This window comes from Thunnus albacares, chromosome 1 (assembly GCF_914725855.1).
Source record: "Thunnus albacares chromosome 1, fThuAlb1.1, whole genome shotgun sequence".
NCBI classification, from domain to species: Eukaryota; Metazoa; Chordata; class Actinopteri; order Scombriformes; family Scombridae; genus Thunnus; species Thunnus albacares.
The window spans coordinates 40,434,938-40,455,584 of NC_058106.1; the positions used below are offsets into that span (position 1 = coordinate 40,434,938).

A 20,647-nucleotide genomic window follows, 5' to 3' on the forward strand; every position below is an offset into this window, starting at 1 on the left:
CAAGATGCCTCGGAAAGCTGAGAATCTCACAGTTCTGACAGGAAAAAAGCTTGTTGATATCATAAAAGATCCCGAAGTTATTTAATGTTTTGTAGAACATGGTCTAGTGAAGCGTTGATGCTACGCTTGGTTTCAGAGGATTTAAGGACTCTGAGAAGCATTCTGGTGTTTGATCGTCAGATTTTTGTTGAGTCATTTCATGTTGAATTAAGACTCTTAAATAATCATAATTTGTACATTACACAATGAAATATGTGTCACAGTCTGTTTATAATCTGTCGACTTCGACAGTCAGAAGAAGAGCAGCAGCTCATGCTTTGATGTTCAGATGTCTGACGATTCTTCTGCTTCCTGCAGAAGCTCCAACTTCATAATTTCATGTTTTTAGTCTGAGATTCAAACAAACTCTCAGAAACTTTATTTCAAATTCTAGTTTCCAAAGTTTCAAAGAGTTTCTGCGGTTTGAACATTTCCCTAAGCAGAAACATGATGTCCTGACAGGAGGCGGACCTGCTCAGACATGTTTGTGTCTGTAAGAAAGCAGCTCGTTGAGGGAAACTTGGTTCACCACAAAAATCTAATTACAACTCTTAAATACTTAATACTGCAGGGAGATTCAAGGAGATTAAAGCTTAAGAACTTGTAACTTTTGACAAAAGAGAAAACACAATCTTCCTCTTACAAATGTTGAACTCATAAGCAATGAAACACGTTTGTTCAGGTGAGCTCACTCAGAGCTTTTACTGCTACAGCCTCACGTTCACATTCACATATACATTTATATTTATATTTATATTTACATTCACATTTACATTTATATTTATATTTATATTTACATTATTAACATTCACATTTACATTTATATTTATATTTATATTCACATTCACATTCATATTTATATTTATATTTACATTTATATTCACATTGACATTCACATTCATATTTATTTACATTTACATTCACATTTACATTAACATTTACATTTATATTTACATTCATATTTATATTTACATTTACATTTACATTCACATTCACATTCATATTTATTTACATTCACATTTACATTTATATTTACATTTACGTTTACATTCACATTCATATTTACATTTACATTTATAATTATATTTATATGTATATTTACATTTACATTCACATTCACATTCATATTTATTTACATTTACATTCACATTTACATTAACATTTACATTTATATTTACATTCATATTTATATTTACATTTACATTTACATTTACATTTACATTCACATTCAAATTTACATTTATATTTACATTTACGTTTACATTCACATTCATATTTATATTTACATTTACATTTATAATTATATTTATATGTATATTTATATTTACATTTACATTTACATTTACATTCACATTCACATTCACATTCACATTCAAATTTACATTTACATTTACTTTTATATTTACTTTTATATTTTAGTCATTTGACAGATGCTTTCATCCAAATTTACAAGTGAGGCAAAATAATCAAGCGTTAGAGGACAGAGACTCAGAAAGAGCTCAAGTAGCTGATCAGGTACAAGTGCAGAGACAAAGAGCGCCAGAGAGGTTTTTCTTTTGTTTTTTAATTAAAGTAAGAAACTGGAAGAAGACAAGTGCATAAGAAGTACCATTAACAACAAGAGAGTAGAGGAACAATCAACAAAGGGGCTCATAACAGACCTCACATGGTAATAGTTTATTGTGGATAATGTTAGCTAACGTTGCATGAATGTTTCTGTATAAATGTCATAACTGAATCAGTTCTCTGACTCGTAACAGCAGCTACACAGCAGCTGTAAATCTTGTTTGGTGGTTTAACTTCTCACATCGCTGCATTAAACTGGAATCAGCTTCACGCTTCAACACATTGATCCAATCTGTTCCTCCGTTCCTGCCAACCGTACAGATCACACAATAATCTGCTGCTATTACACTGTAAAACTACACAATAATCTGCTGCGGTTACACTGTAAAACTACACAATAATCTGCTGCTGTTACACTGTAAAACTACACAATAATCTGCTGCTATTACACTGTAAAACTACACAATAATCTGCTGCTATTACACTGTAAAACTACACAATAATCTGCTGCTGTTACACTGTAAAACTACACAATAATCTGTTGCTATTACACTGTAAAACTACACAATAATCTGCTGCTGTTACACTGTAAAACTACACAATAATCTGCTGCTGTTATAAAACTACACAATAATCTGCTGCTATTACACTGTAAAACTACACAATAATCTGCTGCTATTACACTGTAAAACTACACAATAATCTGCTGCTGTTACACTGTAAAACTACACAATAATCTGCTGCTATTACACTGTAAAACTACACAATAATCTGCTGCTGTTACACTGTAAAACTACACAATAATCTGCTGCTGTTGCACTGTAAAACTACACAATAATCTGCTGCTGTTACACTGCAAAACTACACAATAATCTGCTGCTATTACACTGTAAAACTACACAATGATCTGCTGCTGTTACACTGTAAAACTACACAATAATCTGCTGCTGTTACACTGTAAAACTACACAATAATCTGCTGCTGTTGCACTGTAAAACTACACAATAATCTGCTGCTATTACACTGCAAAACTACACAATAATCTGCTGCTATTACACTGTAAAACTACACAATGATCTGCTGCTGTTGCACTGTAAAACTACACAATAATCTGCTGCTGTTGCACTGTAAAACTACACAATAATCTGCTGCTATTACACTGCAAAACTACACAATAATCTGCTGCTATTACACTGTAAAACTACACAATAATCTGCTGCTATTACACTGTAAAACTACACAATGATCTGCTGCTGTTACACTGTAAAACTACACAGTAATCTGCTGCTGTTGTTGTACACTCTAAAACACACAAGTGTTTTTACAAGCAACTTTCAAACTCTCAGCAGTTTTTCTTCTTCTAATGAAAACACAGAATACAAAAACATTCCAACAGTCAAACTAACATTTTGTTTTACCTGAACTCAACTTTCTACAGGAAATGCAGGGATTCGATGGCGTTACAAAAATGGAGTGAATTTTTGGAAGAGAATAACACCAGTGCAATTTATGGTTTTCTGCCATTAAAGAGTCAGTAAATGTTTACTCGTGTGCTGATGCAGCCTGATATCAGCAGTGAAGTAAAGGTTCTCCAGGATGTTAAGTTTCTACCTATTAAACAACAAACTCTATGTCTAATTTTAGCATTAAGAATGAATCCTGATAATGTTTTTGTAGCGTGTAAACATGTGGTGATAATCCCATCGCTGTATCCCTGCAGGCTGTGACTCCGGCTTCGGGAAGGCGACGGCGAAGCGTCTGGATGCTCTTGGCTTTGAGGTGTTTGCCACGGTGCTGGACCTGACAGGAGACGGAGCCCGCGAGCTGCAGAGGACCTGTTCAGCTCGTCTCACCCTCCTGCAGGTGGACATCACCCAGCCACAGCAGGTCCAACAGGCCCTGCTGGACATCACGGCGAGGGTGGGCCTCAGAGGTACGATCATCATGTTCAAGTCACCTAAACTCATCAGACATCCGTGGGGTTGTTAGTCGTTATTTTCCCGTGCTTCCAGTCTGTGTGCTAAGCTAAGCTAACCATGTCTCAGTGATGATGCTAAAGCGAAACGAGGACTAAAACCAACTTTCCCTCAGAGGAAGACAGAGATTCGTTATGTTTAGATTCATTATTGATGAAGTTTCCTGACTTTCAGCAGCAGCAGGATGATTCCTGGCGAGACTGAGACGTCACTGTTTTTACAAACTTTCAGACAGCGATGAATGTAATGATTAGAATAATGAACCAGTCACTGATCAATGACCTGTTGTTGTTTAATGACAGTATGAAGAGCAGAAAAATGTATAATTTTAATGTGTACAGACAAACATTACAGGTGACTGAGTTATCTACATGTTATATATATAAAATATATACATAATAATATAAATATGCTTTATATTATTATTATTATTATTATTATTAAATACAAGGCAAGTTTATTTATACAGAACATTGCAACAAAAAGGCAATTCAAAGTGCTTTGCAAGCATTGAGACAAAGTGCAAAAGAAACAAACTGTAAAAGGACATTTAAATAAAATCTGCTGCTGTTGCACTGTAAAACTACAATAAAAACAGTCATTAAAGAGCTGAGAATAGTAAACAAAAGCAAGTTAAAATAGAATTAGATAAAACAGGAGAATAAAAGTTACAGTGCAGTGTAAGATATTAACTCTCTGATTAGAAAAGTCTTCAGCTGTGATTTAAAGAACTGAGAGTTGCAGCAGTTGCAGTTTTCTGAGTTTGTTCAGATATGTGGAGCATAAAAACTGAACGCTGCTTCTCCAGGTTTAGTTTGGACTCTGGGGACAGAAAGCAGACCTGATCCAGACCTGATCCAGACCACCTGAGAGTCTGGATGCTTCATAACGTAGCAGCAGATCAGAAACCATTCAGTGCTTTATGAACCAACAGCAGTATTTTAAAATCAGTTCTTTGACAGACAGGAAGTCAGTGTAAAGATCTGAGACCTGGACTGATATGATCCACTGTCTTGGTCTTAGTGAGGACTCGAGCAGCAGCGTCTGGATCAGCTGCAGCTGTCTGATTGATTTTTCAGGGAGACCTGTGAAGACAGCGTTACAGTAGTCGAGTCTACTGAATATAAATGCAGGACCAGTTTTTCCAAATCCTGCTGAGACATAAGTCCTTTAATTCTTGATCTGTTCTTCAGGTGATAGTGGGCTGACTTTGTAATTGTCTTAATTTCAACTCTCTGGTCTCACTCCTTTGGTCACTGCTGTAATCTACCACCCCCCCCAAACCAAACCCCTCCTTTCTCTCTGACCTCTCTGATTTTCTGATTCAGCTATGTGCCATTTCACCTTCTGTTCTCCTACCGGGTGGCTTTAATATCCACATTGCTGATACTGACTGTAAATCTGCCACAGAATTCCTGGCACCGCTACAATACTTCAGCTTTACACAACATATCAACTGCCCCACTCACAGTCCTGGATCTGGTCTGCTCCATTGGTCTTAAAATACATCAACTATCATCCCTATCCCAAAACACAAACTCAAAATATCCTTCAGAAATCTCAGATCTATCTCCCTCTTAACTCTCTCAGCCTCTCTTGCCAGTAAAATGTCTGCCTCCCCTCCCCCGTTGCCTGATGATTCCACACATCTTGTCAGCGATTATAATAACACACACTCCTCCTGTCTTGATCATCTGGCTCCCATTAAAACCAAAACCATCTCATTCACACACTCAGCTCCCTTGAATACTCCTAAACTCCACCACATGAAATCCCCTAAGCACCAGTTTGAAAGACTCAGCAAGTGAGTGGTTGAACAGTGACTCTCCAAGATAGTCCTACACGGACTATCTATTACTAACAATACAAAGACAAAACACAGCCCGGCTCCATCCACTACTAACACCTCATACAGCCCGGTCCACCTACTACTCACACCTCATACAGCCTGATCTACCTACTACTCACACCTCATACAGCCTGATCTACCTACTGCTCACACCTCATACAGCCCGATCCACCCACTACTAACACCTCATACAGCCTGGTCCACCTACTACTAACACTTCATACAGCCTGATCCACCTACTACTTACACCTCATACAGCCTGGCTCCACCTACTACTCACACCTCATACAGCCTGATCTACCTACTACTCACACTTCATACAGCCTGATCCACCTACTACTTACACCTCATACAGCCTGGCTCCACCTACTACTCACACCTCATACAGCCTGATCTACCTACTACTCACACATCATACAGCCTGGTCCACCTACTACTTACACCTCATACAGCCCAGCTCCATGTACTCACACCTCATACAGCCTGATCTACCTACTACTAACACCTCATACAGCCTGGCTCCACCCACTACTCACACCTCATACAGCCTGATCTACCTACTAATCACACCTCATACAACCCGGTCCACCTACTAGTAACACCTCATACAACCCGGTCCACCTACTACTCACACCTCATACAGTAGGGTCCACTTACTACTCACACCTCATACAGCCCGGCTCCACCTACTACTCACACCTCATACAGTAGGGTCCACTTACTACTCACACCTCATACAGCCCAGCTCCACGTACTCACACCTCATACAGTCCGGCTCCACCTACTACTAACACCTCATACAGCCCGGTCCACCTACTACTCACACCTCATACAGCCCGGCTCCACCTACTACTAACACCTCATACAGCCCGGTCCACCTACTACTCACACCTCATACAGTCCAGCTCCACCTACTACTCACACCTCACACAGTAGGGTCCACTTACGACTCACACCTCATACAGCCCAGCTCCACGTACTCACACCTCATACAGCCCAGCTCCAAGTACTCACACTTCATACACCCCGGTTCACCTACTACTTACACCTCATACACTCTGGCTCCACCAATCCTTAGGCTCTTTTTTCCATGATAAACAAACTTCTCAAACCCAGTGACAATAGTTCCAAATCATTTACAGTTAGCAAGTGCAACTCTTCTTTTCAATTTTTCAATCAAAAACTGTCCAACCTCATGGCGGGAATGAGAAGCTCCACTAGTGCTCTTGATCCCGTCCCATCCAATCTTGTCAAGGACTCCCAGATGTCTCTACCGTCATCATCACTGACTCCTCCGCCAGCTCTGGTTCAGTTCTCCAAACACTCAGACTGGCTGCTGTAGCCCCCATTCCCTGGACTCAACCCAGATATCTTGTGCAATTTTCGGCCCATCTCCAATCTCCCCTTTCTGTCAAAAATACTGGAACGTGTTGTCACCTCTGAACTTAAAGCCCACATCACAGCACAGAAACAGCCCTCCTCAAAGTCATCAACAACCTCCTCCTCTCCTCACACCGTTCTCATCCTCCTCGACCTCACTGCTGCTTTCAACATCATCTCCCGCCTTGAATCCTCCTTTAACATCGGCGGTGCTGGCGTCTCCTGGCTAAAGTCATATCTCACAAACAGACAACAGTTCATCAACATCAATGACTGCACCTCCTCCACCGCCTCTCTGTCTCACGGTGTCCCCCAGGGCTCGGTGCTTGGTCCTCTCCTCTTCATCTCTACATGCTCCCTCTTGGTAACATCATACATTGTCATGGTCTCCACTTCCACTGCTACGCTGATGACGTCCAGCTCTACATCTCCACTAAATCTTTCACTGCTGTGACTCGCTCCATCCTGACCAACCACCTCACTGACATGAAACCATGGACGCAAGCCAACTTCCTCAATGTATCAGATCAGTCCAATTAGCTGCAGCATCCAATCAATAACTGATATCCAGTAAGGGGGCAGACTTCTATGAAGCCTGCTCTCATGTATCTTCGCTTACGGCTCCTCAGAGCAGAAATGAGAGCTTTGAGACGACCTCCAAAATGGCGGACCAGAATGACTTCCCGTTCAAGCGAGGAGCGAGGAAATATCGATACGTTCTGTATCCATCTGTATCATGTGACTCCGCAGTCGAACACGAGGATGTAAAGAAATGTTGGACTGTTCCTTTTAATGCTGATGTGACACTTAATCCTCCGTCTGTCTATTCAAGTGTTTAAAGTGCTGCAGATACAGAGGAGTGTGTGTGTGAGTGAGTGAGTGTGTGTGTGTGTGTGTGTGAGTGTGTGAGTGAGTGTGTGTGAGTCTGTGTGTGTGAGTGTGTGTGAGCGTGTGTGTGAGTGTGTGTGTGAGTGTGTGTGTGTGTGTGTGTGTGTGTGTGTGAGTGTGTGTGTGTGTGTGTGTGTGTGTGTGTGTGTGAGTGTGTGAGTGAGTGTGTGAGTGTGTGTGTGAGTGTGTGTGAGTGTGTGTGTGTGTGTGTGTGTGTGCGTGAGTGTGTGAGTGTGTGTGTGAGTGTGTGTGAGTGTGTGTGTGCGTGAGTGTGTGAGTGTGTGTGTGAGTGTGTGTGAGTGTGAGTGTGAGTGTGTGTGTGTGTGAGTGTGTGTGTGCGTGAGTGTGTGTGTGTGTGAGTGTGTGTGAGTGTGAGTGTGAGTGTGTGTGTGTGTGAGTGTGTGTGTGCGTGAGTGTGTGTGTGTGTGAGTGTGTGAGTGTGTGTGTGAGTGTGTGAGTGTGTGTGTGTGTGTGTGGGAGTGTGTGTGTGTGTGAGTGTGTGTGTGTTTTCTGCTGGAGCCTGTGATTGGAGTTTTCAGGTGGTTTCCATGGAGACGTCCGCTCACACCTGAACAACATAAAACAGCTAAATTTCTTCTTTCCTCTTCCTCCTTTTTTCAGTTTGCAACAAAAAAACTGTATCACAAAGGAGGCACCGACAGCCGGCAACAGTCATCATTCAATAATAAATATATAATTAATATAAAATAAACACAGACTGACGTCAGTCTCCTTTAAACATGCAGCTGATTCTGGAGACTTTCTACACGACAGCAGCTGAAGTCTGAAGATGAAACCTTTCTGATTTTAATAAAAATAAACAATGATTATTTTATGAGCACAGGAAAAACTGCAGCTGTCATGAAAACTGACTCTGATCATTGAATCTGAAGGGGAATCATTCTCTTTCCTTTTTCCCTGCTCCCAGTCTTTATGCTAAGCTAGGCTAACTACTTCCTGTCTCCAACTGTGAACTTAGAAGAGTCCCGCCCACATTTATAATTTCACTCCTGTTACATCATCAGACTCATGATTGACAGGTTTTTTTTGTTTGTTTGTTTTGTTTTGTTTTTTTGGTAACCTCACATCTCTCTTACTTCACACACCCAGATTTTTTACATTGGCCGAATAATAATAATAATAATAATAATAATAATAATAATAATAATAATAATAATAATAATAATAATATATTTTATGTATATAGTAGGTTTTATGCATGAAATACAGCTCAAAGTGTTAACAAATTAAAAGGTAAAAGAGCAGATCATTTAAACAACTTAATGATAACGTCTCTTTTCATTGGACACATCTGTCTGACTGACATCTAATAATCCTCAACTCAGTGAAACAATACTGTTTGGGTTGTTAAACATATCGCAATTTTTCGCTGAAGTCATCGATGACCTCTTCCCTACGTGGACTTTGTGGCTCTATAACAAAGTCACCTTACTCCCTCCTTTGCTCCACTAGAGGGCGCCGTCACTCAGACGTAAACACATGAAACGACTGATTCTGTCGCTTCTCTTGAGAGGAAAGTCTCAGGTGTTTTCTGAATGAAACAACTGTTCTGAAACTTCTGCAGCGTTGGCTTTCTTTATTCATTTAGAAAGCCAACGTTTCATTTTGCTGTATCAGGTTCAGACGCTGATGAATCTGAAATATTATTAAGGGAACATTTTACAGAATCAAAGAAATGTTTTGGACTCAGCAGCAGCTGGACATGAAAGATGTGTGTGAGCTTCAAATATGGACTCATATCATATCAGACTTTTGTGGACTTTTTGTGTTTTCAGACGCTGGTTTCTACTGATTGTAGCTGATCACCAAATTAACACGACAGCCTCTGATCTCTCTTTGTGTGTGTGTGTGTGTGTGTGTGTGGCAGGTCTGTGGGGTTTAGTGAACAACGCCGGCGTGTGTGTGAACTTCGGAGACGCCGAGCTGTCGCTGATGTCCAACTTCCGTGGCTGCATGGAGGTCAACTTCTTTGGCACGCTGAACGTCACCAAGAGCTTCCTGCCGCTGCTTCGACAGGCCAAAGGACGCATCGTCACCATCTCCAGCCCTGCTGGTGTGTATCACACACGCACACACACACACTCTGATGCTGCCATTAATCTAAATCAAATGTTCCAGCTGAACCTCAGATGAACTGACTGCTGCTTTCAAACTGCCAAAGTACACAAACTCTGCCGCTGCTCGACTCTCTGCCATCTGTTGGTTCACATGAACTGTTCTGCCAAAACATCCGAGTACAACCACATCCATCGAAAAAGTTCATCCTGCGACAGAAAGAGCGCGTTCAGCACTTTTCAGGCTCATCAGCCGTTTCAGGACATTTTTACTGTGGTGTGGCCACGTCTCCAGGGCCACACTGAAGAAAAAACTGAGAGTTCAAGAATGACATTGTACTTTTTAGAAAAAGTTTTAATATTATGAGAATAAAGTTGTAATATTACAGGAAAAAAATCAATATTATAAAATATTACAGGAAGTGATTGAAGTTCAGTGAGGTTTGTGTAAATGATGTGAGTCTACCTGTCACACTGCTGATATTGAAGTTTCACATTCAGAGCAACAGTGACACCATCTGACAGCCAAACACACAAGTTCAAATACCTGCAGGAGCCAATCGACTGTCAGGAAATATACAACATGCACCTGTCGTCCAAAGCAGAACATGTGACACTTTTCACTGCAAGCAACATATTTTATTATGACTGTTTTTCTTGAAATATTACAACTTTTTTTCTCAAATATTTTAAAAAAAAATCTAACATGAATGACTTGCTGTCTATGTGTTGTCATGACGATGCTCTACCTGTGTTGTCAGGTGACCAGCCGTTTCCCTGCCTGGCAGCGTACGGAGCATCTAAAGCAGCTCTCAACCTCTTCATCAACACACTGCGACACGAGCTGGAGCCCTGGGGCATCCGAGTCTCCACCATCCTGCCCTCCTCCTATAAGACAGGTAAAAACACTGCAACACGCCGCTCTGTAACACAACACGCTGCTCTGTAACACAACACGCCGCTCTATAACATAACACGCCGCTCTATAACACAACACACCACTCTATAATACAACACACCACTCTATAACACAACACACCACTCTATAACACAACACGCCACTCTATAACACAACACACCACTCTATAACACAACACGCCGCTCTGTAACACAACACGCCACTCTATAACACAACACGCCACTCTATAACACAACACACCACTCTATAACACAACACACCACTCTATAACACAACACGCCACTCTATAACATAACACGCCACTCTATAATACAACACGCCACTCTATAACACAACACGCCACTCTATAATACAACACACCACTCTATAACACAACACGCCACTCTATAACACAACACGCCGCTCTATAACACAACACGCCACTCTATAACACAACATGCCGCTCTGTAACACAACACACCACTCTATAACACAACACACCACTCTATAACACAACATGCCGCTCTGTAACACAACACGCTGCTCTATAACACAACACACCACTCTATAACACAACATGCCGCTCTGTAACACAACACGCTGCTCTATAACACAACACACCGCTCTATAACACAACCTGCCGCTCTGTAACACAACACGCTGCTCTATAACACAACACACCACTCTATAACACAACATGCCGCTCTGTAACACAACACGCTGCTCTATAACACAACACACCACTCTATAACACAACATGCCGCTCTGTAACACAACACGCTGCTCTATAACACAACACGCTGCTCTATAACACAACATGCCGCTCTGTAACACAACACACCGCTCTATAACACAACATGCTGCTCTATAACACAACACGCCGCTCTATAACACAACATGCCGCTCTATAACACAACATGCCACTCTATAACACAACACGCCGCTCTGTAACACAACACACCACTCTATAACACAACACTCCACTCTATAACACAACACACCACTCTATAACACAACACGCCGCTCTATAACACAACACACCACTCTATAACATAACACACCGCTCTATAACACAACATGCCACTCTAAAATACAACACGCCACTCTATAACACAACACACCGCTCTATAACACAACACACCACTCTATAACACAACACGCTGCTCTGTAACACAACACACCACTCTATAACACAACGCGCCGCTCTATAATACAACATGCCGCTCTGTAACACAACACGCTGCTCTAAAACACAACATGCTGCTCTAAAACAACACGCCACTCTATAACACAACATGCCACTCTGTAACACAACACACCGCTCTGTAACACAACACGCCGCTCTAAAACACAACATGCCGCTCTGTAACACAACACACCACTCTATAACACAACACTCCACTCTATAACACAACACACCACTCTATAACACAACACGCCGCTCTATAACACAACACACCACTCTATAACATAACACACCGCTCTATAACACAACATGCCACTCTAAAATACAACACGCCACTCTATAACACAACACACCGCTCTATAACACAACACACCACTCTATAACACAACACGCTGCTCTGTAACACAACACACCACTCTATAACACAACGCGCCGCTCTATAATACAACATGCCGCTCTGTAACACAACACGCTGCTCTAAAACACAACATGCCGCTCTGTAACACAACATGCTGCTCTAAAACAACACGCCACTCTATAACACAACATGCCACTCTGTAACACAACACACCGCTCTGTAACACAACACGCCGCTCTAAAACACAACATGCCGCTCTGTAACACAACACACCGCTCTGTAACACAACACGCCGCTCTATAACACAACACGCCGCTCTATAACACAACACGCCGCTCTGTAACACAACACGCCGCTCTGTAACACAACATGCCGCTCTATAACACAACATGCCGCTCTGTAACACAACACACCGCTCTATAACACAACACGCCACTCTATAACACAACACGCCACTCTATAACACAACATGCCACTCTATAATACAACACGCCACTCTATAACACAACACGCCACTCTATAACATAACACACCACTCTATAATACAACACGCCACTCTATAACACAACACGCCACTCTATAACACAACACGCCGCTCTATAACACAACACGCCACTCTATAACACAACATGCCGCTCTGTAACACAACACACCACTCTATAACACAACACACCACTCTATAACACAACATGCCACTCTATAACATAACATGCCACTCTATAATACAACACGCCACTCTATAACACAACACGCCACTCTATAACATAACATGCCACTCTATAATACAACACACCACTCTATAACACAACACGCCACTCTATAACACAACACGCCGCTCTATAACACAACACGCCACTCTATAACACAACACGCCGCTCTGTAACACAACACACCGCTCTATAACACAACACGCCGCTCTGTAACACAACACGCCGCTCTGTAACACAACACGCCGCTCTGTAACACAACACACCACTCTATAACATAACACACCACTCTATAACACAACACTCCACTCTATAACACAACACACCACTCTATAACACAACACTCCACTCTATAACACAACACACCACTCTATAACACAACACTCCACTCTATAACACAACACACCACTCTATAACACAACACTCCACTCTATAACACAACACACCACTCTATGACACAACACACCACTCTATAACACAACACGCCACTCTATAACACAACACGCCGCTCTATAACACAACACACCACTCTATAACATAACACACCGCTCTATAACACAACATGCCACTCTAAAATACAACACGCCACTCTATAACACAACACACCGCTCTATAACACAACACACCACTCTATAACACAACACGCTGCTCTGTAACACAACACACCACTCTATAACACAACGCGCTGCTCTATAATACAACATGCCGCTCTATAACATAACACACCGCTCTATAACACAACATGCCACTCTAAAATACAACACGCCACTCTATAACACAACACACCGCTCTATAACACAACACACCACTCTATAACACAACATGCCACTCTGTAACACAACACACCGCTCTGTAACACAACACGCCGCTCTAAAACACAACATGCCGCTCTGTAACACAACACACCGCTCTGTAACACAACACGCCGCTCTATAACACAACACGCCGCTCTGTAACACAACACGCCGCTCTGTAACACAACATGCCGCTCTATAACACAACATGCCGCTCTGTAACACAACACACCGCTCTATAACACAACACGCCACTCTATAACACAACACACCACTCTATAACACAACGCGCTGCTCTATAATACAACATGCCGCTCTATAACATAACACACCGCTCTATAACACAACACGCCACTCTATAATACAACACGCCACTCTATAACACAACACGCCACTCTATAACACAACATGCCACTCTATAATACAACACGCCACTCTATAACACAACACGCCACTCTATAACATAACACACCACTCTATAATACAACACGCCACTCTATAACACAACACGCCACTCTATAACACAACACGCCGCTCTATAACACAACACGCCACTCTATAACACAACATGCCGCTCTGTAACACAACACACCACTCTATAACACAACACACCACTCTATAACACAACATGCCACTCTATAACATAACATGCCACTCTATAATACAACACGCCACTCTATAACACAACACGCCACTCTATAACATAACACGCCACTCTATAATACAACACACCACTCTATAACACAACACGCCACTCTATAACACAACACGCCGCTCTATAACACAACACGCCACTCTATAACACAACATGCCGCTCTGTAACACAACACACCACTCTATAACACAACACACCACTCTATAACACAACATGCCGCTCTGTAACACAACACGCTGCTCTATAACACAACACACCACTCTATAACACAACATGCTGCTCTATAACACAACACGCCACTCTATAACACAACATGCCGCTCTATAACACAACACGCCGCTCTATAACACAACACGCCGCTCTATAACACAACACGCCGCTCTATAACACAACATGCCGCTCTATAACACAACATGCCACTCTATAACACAACATGCCGCTCTATAACACAACACGCTGCTCTATAACACAACACGCCGCTCTATAACACAACATGCCGTTCTAAAACAACACCATAAAAACAACACTGCTGTGTAACGCTGCGTACATACATTTGTAAAAGTGACATGAGGCCGATGTGTTAAACTGACATCAGATTAAGTTTAAGGGTTGAAGGTGTGAAAGAGGCTTTACAGAGAACTGCTGTGTGTTACAGTCTCGCTGACTTTTGCTCAAAGGCACATCAGCAGTAGTGAAAGAAGCAGCAAATATGTGGAACTGAACACCATCCACAGTGCAGCAGAGTGGGCGGAGGAGATGAGGATCCTGACTGAACATCCTCTCTCTGCTGCAGTCAGTCAGTCAGTCCTCTGAACATTTCTGTGGCTATTGTTTCCACCATGCAGACCTTGTATATTGTGGTTTGGCCTCATGTTGAACATGATGACAAGCCTCCCGCTGAGGAAAATACTCATAATGAGGACCACATGGAGGATGGACCATCTGCTTTCACACACAGTTTCTGCAAAGTGCTGACTTATGATTTTGCAACTGGTGCAGAATGGATGGATGTGATTAGAGGGTTGGAGCTGAGAGGAGAACAAACAGCCTGTTGGCCAATAACATCACAAAGTTTCTCAGTCCTGTTGCTCCTCCGCTTCCTAAATACAGACTGTAAATACACTGAGTGCCGTAAATGCATCAAAAACAGTTTGATTTCCTGGAAATGTGAAGGATTAAAACTTTAAAAGAGAAACATGATGACACCATGCTGTTTTCTTACACATCAGCTAATGAAGTTAACTCCCTGCTGCATATCTGGCAGTTATCCTGCTTCTCAAAAAAAAAAAAAAAAGTAATTACAAACCTTTCAGCCTAAAAACTGTCTTTGTCTTACTTGAAGTCTGAGCAGAGCCATGTGGATCAGCAGAACATGTTTCCTGTTTCTGTCAGTGTGAGGTTTATGAGACCGAGTCTGTTCAACATGGAGTCTGCACAAAGATCAGCCAACAAACCGGCCATCAGCCAGAACGAGTAACTGCAGGATTAGAGCTGAAATACAAACCTGTTTCTTCAGGATTAAAGTGTGAACAGCGGGATAAAGTGTGCTGAGCTCGCTGTTTACATCATCACTGCTGCGTCCAATCAGTCGTCAGACGGCTTTTATTTAAAAAAATACCTGAATATTTCAGCACCACCCGGCCAGCAGGTACATCACTGCTGTTATATAAGAGAGAGATGAAGTGTTTGCCCGTCAGGTTTGAAGAGAACACGACACAGTTCATAAAACATCATAGCTGTAAAACCAGTTAGTTGGATATAAGCTCCTCTGTAGTTTTAACAGTATTCTTCAACCGCTGTCGGAGGTACAAGTGATGGTGTTCAGACTTTTCATTTTGTTGTATATTATAACAAACATGACCTGTTAGTTTCCTAAATAACCAAAAACACTCAAACTGCTCGTTAAAGCTCCCGGTAGAGTTTACGATGTTAAAGTTAAACTAAACTATAAAAACTGTCGCAATTAATCAGGATTTACCAGGGTTAACTCAGGATTTAGTCGGGATTAAACAAGATTATCACATGATTTATCAGGATTAAGTCATGATTTATCAGGATTTATCAGGATTTAGTCCAGACTTGGTCATAAATGAAGAATATGATTTGGGCATGAAGGAACTTCCAGGTGCTACTAAAAGCGACGGGACCTTAGTCACATGACCTCCAGAGAGAGAAGTTTAAATAATAATTATGATAATAATTATACATATGAATTTATACACATAAAGGGCAAGAGAGGGTTAGTTGGTTGTTTTCAGCTTTATACCAACAGTTGCATTGTGTTGATTGTTGCCGTGGTAACAATGAGCTGTTGTCTCCACAGGTCAGTCCAGTAACCATGGCTACTGGGAGCAGCAGCACAAGCAGCTGCTGCAGAGTCTGCCCCCGGCGCTGCTAGAGGATTACGGCGAGGACTACGTGGCCGAAACCAAGGAGCTGTTCCAGAGTTACGCCCTTCAGGCCAACCCCGACCTCAGCCCCGTCGTCAACACCATCGTCCAAGCGCTGCTGTCGCCGCAGCCGCAGGTGCGTTACTTTGCGGGGCCCGGCGTCGGCCTCATGTACTTCATCCACACCTACTGCCCCTTCAGCATCAGCAACCGCTTCCTCCAGAAACTGTTCGTGAAGAAGAAGCTGATGCCGCGTGCTCTGAGGAAGCAGTCGGGCTTTGAGCTCAGCCTCCACAACAACAACAACAACAACAACAACAACAACAAGGAGGAGGAGAAGCTGCTGCAGTTGTGAGACAGTAGAGTGTCATCCAGCGGCGATAGAGGACCACATCTGTAATGCACTCATAGAGCTCTAATCTGTCCTTTTGTATGTGCTGTTTTTAACTGTTGAAGGGATCATGGAGACGCACCAAAATGGTTTTCTGTTTTGTTTCTGTTTTGTCCGGCCCGGCCACGCCCCCCTGCAGACGGACAAGACACACCCAAAGGTCAGGGGGCGGGGTTTGGTAGAGGGAGCGGCGCAGCCACAGGTCAATCATCAGCAAACACTTCACTTCCATCAGCAAGATCAGCTGTACTGTACACACACCGAGTCACACATGTGCCTTCATCACAAACCCAAAAAACCAACAGAGGAGAAGCAACAAGGTCAAAGGTCAGCAGAGCGACACGGACGCTGCAGCAGCTCAATTTAAAAATGTTAAAGTTTAATACATATAAAAACCGACGGGATGAATCAGGATTAACTCATCACATCAGACTCTGGAAACTAAAGATGAGGTTTGTCTTTGCTTTGGACAGTTTATAATTGGTTTGATTAATCAATCAAATGACTGATAGATTACCTGATCAGGATGATCATTTTTAGCTGTTATCCAGACATGCAGATGGGTTTTGAATCTTTATTTTGATACCTGGACCAATGAATTGTTGTGTCGTCATTGGAGCTAACTCCACCCGTGTGGCCCATCAGGAGCCTCGAATGGAGCGCACCCAGTGAAACGAGCTGCTGTAGTGAAACCCTGCAGACGCATCCGTCCACCAGAGCACATATTTCACACGTCGAAAAACAACATATTTAAAGATGTACATCTGTGAGCTCTGGATTCTGTGAACTTTTTTTAACTCTTTGTTTTCTGCATCAGAGCGACGGAAACCAACGAGAATCATTTCAGAAAGTTCTTCTCAGTTTTAATCTCACGAAACCTTCTTCGTGCAGCTCTGCGACATCTGAGTTTGTTCATTCATGAATGAAAAACACATTTGAAGAAAAGATTCTTTCATGATTTCGTTTCGTTTATGATCCATAAAATAATTTCTCTGCTTTTCCATCTCATTTAAATTTAACTGTTGTTTTTCTTGTAAATATCTCCAGTAGTTGGTCAAGATTATACAGAAGCGTCATGCATTCACTTAAGAAAAATAATTCTGCTCTGTTTTTCTGAATTAATGAGACACATCAGTCCTGACTGCGGTAACGTAGCGTCATGACGGGAAGGACGGCGAAAGTCCTGAAAGATACATACACACGTTTTCTTTAATGTTCTTTCTGTGTTCTTTTATGAACATAAAGCATTTTACTTTTTCTCATGTTTGACCTGTTGTAAGTTTTATTTTAGGTTATCAGATGAATCCTACAGACTGCTGGTCCAGATGTTAAGCGTAACGGTATTAAAGTCGAGTCGTCCCACCTGAAGACGTGAGTGTCTCCCAACATTTCAAACCAAAACCAGAATAACACCGGATTAAACAGGCGGGACGTGTTTGCTTCTCTTTGGATGTTGAAGTCTTGTTAATTCAGAAAAACAGAGCAGAATCTTTTTTTTCCTCATTACGCTTCTGTAAGATTACACGTTTAAAACACCAGATCATTTTCATTCATATTACTGCTTCAAATTTGAGCCGTTGTGTTTCAGTTTACTGCAAACGAGATAATGTGAAAGTAATTTATCCACCAACATGTTTATTTTCTGCTTTCAGGACAAAAACTCTGACAGAAAATCAGATAATGAGGTTATATTTTAGTTATATTTTAGTTCAGACAGTGATGCACAGGAACATTTCTCTGATTGTTTCTGCGTCTGGATGAAAATGAAAAACTCTGTCAGTCTGCTGCAGAAACACTCACAGGCCGCTCTGATGGTTTCTCTTATAAACACTGAGTTTATCTTCATATTCAGGATCTTTGAATGTTTCTTCATCTTGTGCTGCGTGTTTTTAAAAACCTTCAGTAACACTTTCTATGATGCCCATGTCTATAATACATTATATTCACTGTTATAATACGTTATAATACCTGTTATAATACGTTATATTCACTGTTATAATGTGTTATAACAGTGAATATAACATGTTATAACAGTGAGTATACCGTGTTATAACAGTGAGTATACCGTGTTATAACAGTGAGTATAGAGTGTTATAACAGTGAGTATACCGTGTTATAACAGTGAGTATAACATGTTATAACAGTGAGTATACCGTGTTATAACAGTGAGTATACCGTGTTATAACAGTGAGTATAGAGTGTTATAATAGTGAGTATAACATGTTATAACAGTGAGTATACCGTGTTATAACAGTGAGTACACCATGTTATAACAGTGAGTATACCGTGATATAGACATGGGCGCCATAGAAAGTGTTACCAAACTTTTTATGATTAAATGTATGAAATAAATAAAACATGTAGCAACAACAACTCTGAAAGAAAATTCAAACCTCATCCTCACAAGTATATTCCAAATGAACCGTATATATTTACAGAACAAATCTATTTATAAATATGAGTCATGAATAAACAACAGTGTTAAAAAGGTGAATATTTTTGGAATATATTTGCACATATAAGCACATGTTGAGTGAGTGTGATGTATTCTGAGGTCTGTGGAAACACTGTCTGTCTCTCTTCAGATCACCTCCAGCTTCACTTCTTCTTCCTCTTGTGTTGGAATCAACTATTTATGGCGTCTTTTTCTTTTATTATCACTTAAACTGTGAATTTTGTAAAAAAAAAAAAATATAAAAATCAAAAGAAACAAAAACAATATGATGTAAAATGTTCACTTGGTTTGTTCTTTGATAGAATTAAAGTCGACTTTTTCAGACGCTGTTTCCTCTGATGTTTGTTCTTTGTAGTAGATGGTTAATAAATCACTATAATCTAGTTATAAACAGATATTTTAGGTGTTTGTATTTATAATAACTTCTGCTATGAAAACATTTACAGACAGTTCATTACAGCATCATGTGTTTGGATGAAATGATGCGTTTCTTCTGATCAGTGATTCCTGCTGCTTTAATGAGCAACTTCACACAAACACTTTCACTGAAGCTGCGTTCATGTTCCACACTGAATAATAACAATAACAATACTCACTTTATGATAATAAGCACTTCACTTGTTTATCACCTTTCATGCAGAGATGCAACCCAAAACCGGATTAAAAACTAAACTGAAGATAAACAACAAATAAAACCTTTGAAAACACATTAAAGCAATATTATGAAGCTTAAAAACTTTATTAACAATAATACTGATAATACTGATAACCACTATTGAGGCAAAAAGTGTTTTATTTTGCAGCAGCTTTTCTCAAAACTTGTGATACAGTTTGTGATGTTTTGTCTCTTTTTGTAGTAAAATTGCAGGAAATTGCATTGGGAAACATTGCAAGCAAAAAAATAAAGTGAAGTAAAATAATGTGATTTATTTAAACTGCTACCAGTGAAGAGTCATATGTAACGACTTCCTGGATAAAAAGCATCCTGCAGATCACAGAAACAACTATATTTCAGCTCTAATGTTTAATGTGTTTTCTGA

The 20,647-nt window shown here is 41.0% G+C and overlaps 2 protein-coding genes across 2 annotated transcripts in view; both read left to right on the top strand.

Annotated features, from left to right (window-relative positions):
- hsd11b2 (hydroxysteroid (11-beta) dehydrogenase 2) overlaps positions 1-19,931 on the top strand; it is a 34,554-nt gene extending 14,623 nt beyond the window's left edge. Inside the window, exons 2-5 of the mRNA XM_044359010.1 lie at positions 3,326-3,538; positions 9,587-9,772; positions 10,535-10,672; positions 16,695-19,931. Of these exons, the coding sequence (XP_044214945.1) occupies positions 3,326-3,538; positions 9,587-9,772; positions 10,535-10,672; positions 16,695-17,116 (959 nt within the window). The 3' untranslated portion in view covers positions 17,117-19,931. The remainder of the gene's footprint in view (positions 1-3,325; positions 3,539-9,586; positions 9,773-10,534; positions 10,673-16,694) is intronic.
- LOC122986857 (NLR family CARD domain-containing protein 3-like) overlaps positions 1-20,647 on the top strand; it is a 934,102-nt gene that overhangs the window by 833,498 nt on the left and 79,957 nt on the right. The window lies entirely within an intron of this gene.